General features: G+C 37.7%; 1 protein-coding gene across 2 annotated transcripts; it reads right to left on the bottom strand.

The window, feature by feature from the left end:
• Positions 1-124: 124 nt before the first annotated feature.
• LOC143372112 (uncharacterized) lies at positions 125-987 on the bottom strand. Of its 2 annotated transcripts, XM_076818039.1 has the most exons (3): positions 881-987; positions 604-817; positions 125-426 (listed from the first exon to the last, which is right to left on the bottom strand). In XM_076818039.1, exons 2-3 carry the CDS (start codon positions 701-703, stop codon positions 260-262), a joined length of 267 nt encoding a protein of 88 aa, XP_076674154.1. In that variant the 5' UTR covers positions 704-817; positions 881-987; the 3' UTR covers positions 125-259. The 2 variants fall into 2 exon arrangements, with proteins under 2 accessions (XP_076674154.1, XP_076674153.1); XM_076818038.1 differs by having other exon boundaries at positions 604-964.
• Between the last annotated feature and the right edge of the window lie 1,343 nt (positions 988-2,330).

The following is a 2,330-nucleotide window of genomic DNA, read 5'->3' as shown; positions in this document are numbered from 1 at the left end:
CCCTGACTCTTATTTCTCCTTCATTGAAAACACGAGAATAGGTAACTATAAAGTATATATAGTAGTCTGCAAAATTATTATATGTATTTAAGGGCGTGGTTTGTACCAAATGAAAATAGTCCAATTATAAAATGTTAAATTTCTTTTATTTCACCTTCAATTCCATTTTGTAATACAGAACATTATTTACAGATACATTAACTCGGACTAATAGCTAGGTGAGAAAAACAATTCCTTATCTTAAGATAGTGATACTTCACTATTTCTTCTGTGAAGTAGAAGGTGCTTTGTTCGTAAGAGACTTCTTCCCCCCCAAAGCTTTTTCGCGTAGCTCATTTTCCATCGCTTTGTTAACATTTCTAGTGATCATTTGCTTCAACTTATGGGTTTCCTCGAATTTTCTCTTTTTTGGCTGAATGGGTGCATCTATAGATCGAAGAATTTAAACATTTTAATAATACTCCAATTACAATTAATCTTTGATACTAATTAAAGCCACTACATATCATTGCGTTTACACGTATTATTTAAAGATACTTGTTTCTGCAAGGCGCGTTAGAGTGGGCAGTTATGAAATCGAATGTACATATAAATATTACTCACTATTGCGACGTTTTACAGCTAGCCCCTTCTTATTTTTATCTTTAGCTTTTCCTTTGACTGATGGCAACTTTGTTTTCACCTTTAATTTTCCCTGCGCCATCTTTTAAATCTTCAATGGACAATGATAGTTTCCGCAAAGATAGTAGTATCAACACGCAACACGTGTAGGTGCAGAAACAAGCCGCTTTCTGGTGTCAGGTTGGTCAGGTATTACCTTAAATGCACGAAGACGAGAGTAAAGAAGCACTTGCAGCTTGTAAGTGATTTATTTAGTTACTTAGTTATTCATTTGACAACTTCTACGTCTTGGTTAGGAGGACCACGGTATTGTGCAATAACATTGGTAATTCATTGCTCTAAATAGCGGTTTAAGGGGGTAGACACGTCACGTGACCTGGCCGATTCGGCAGGTCGGTATTACAGCATTTTTTTCTGCACAGAAATGGTAATACCGATAGATCGACGATTACCCGGTGAACGCGAGAGGGAGCTGTTTGCTATTTCTGTATTCTATTCTGAATAAGGAAATAAATTCTCAGCTGTTCCGTTATACTTATAAAAATTTAAACGGAAAGTCGGCTGGTACTGTAAACGTAGAAAATTCATTGTACATTTTAATTACTTGAAATGTGCTTATGCTACAATATTCTACGTTAGCAGTAAGGAATTCTAAGTGAAAAGGGAAAATAGATGAGGGAATGTCCCCAGAAAATGAAATTTGTTAGGTTAGACATTTTTTTACTAGCAAAGCACCGAAACAGAACATGAAATACACTTATTACACGTCCTCCGCAGAAAGCAGTTATCAACAAACATTATATATACAAAATTGTATTGAATGTTGAATTGGGCTAGTGAAAATGCGCAGACTGATTATTATGTGGTGATTATTATGTGGTCGGCTCCTCGAAGTGACAGAAAATATAACCTAAATATATGCTCTATGACAACAAATGTTTAGTGGCTATTTCAGCTTCAAAAGCATCGCCTTAAAGTTGCAAATAAGAGGCGCAGGCCTTTCAAGAGACGTTCGAAAATTCTGCGTCTCTTCGTTAAACAGTCACTGTCTCGAAACATCTGCGCCACTTCTCGCTCTTTAATTTGCTCCCCGAAGACATTACTTTGTGCCATCTCTTTCGACGGCATGTTCTCCTGTTACAAAACCCAATTTTGTGCATTCTGAATATTTTTGTCAGATTTTGGCCTAGGTATCAGGAGAACATGAAGCGAAAAGAGGTATTCTGAATTTAAACTTCGAAGGCATCCTCGATTCTCTCTCCGAAGACGTTACTTAGTGCCACCTCTTTCGACATCATGTTCTCCTGTTACAAAGCCCAATTTTGTGCACTCTGAAAATTTTTGCCAGATTTTGGCCCAGGTATCAGGAGAACATGAAGCGAAAAGAGGTATTCTGAATTTCAGCTTCGAAGGCATCCTCGATTCTCTCTCCGAAGACGTTACTTAGTGCCACCTCTTTCGACATCATGTTCTCCTGTTACAAAGCCCAATTTTGTGCATTCTGAAAATTTTTGCCAGATTTTGGCCCAGGTATCAGGAAAACATAAACCGAAAAGAGGTATTCTGAATTTCAGCTTCGAAGGCATCCTCGATTCTCTCTCCGAAGACGTTACTTTGTGCCACCTCTTTCGACATCATGTTCTCCTAGTACATAGCCCAATTTTGTGCATTCTGAAAATTTTTGCCAGATTTTGGCCCAGGTATCAGGA

This window comes from Andrena cerasifolii, chromosome 8 (assembly GCF_050908995.1).
Source record: "Andrena cerasifolii isolate SP2316 chromosome 8, iyAndCera1_principal, whole genome shotgun sequence".
Classification (NCBI taxonomy): domain Eukaryota; kingdom Metazoa; phylum Arthropoda; class Insecta; order Hymenoptera; family Andrenidae; genus Andrena; species Andrena cerasifolii.
Note: the sequence above shows the minus strand (reverse complement) of the source record. Positions and strands in the feature narration are given on the sequence as shown.

Excerpts from the sequence above, each read along its gene's own strand:
- LOC143372112 (XM_076818039.1), bottom strand. The coding sequence starts at position 703 with ATGGCGCAGGGAAAATTAAAGGTGAAAACAAAGTTGCCATCAGTCAAA. Across the intron at positions 427-603 it reads AGCTGTAAAACGTCGCAATA|ATGCACCCATTCAGCCAAAA; the intron begins GTGAGTAATATT and ends TTCGATCTATAG.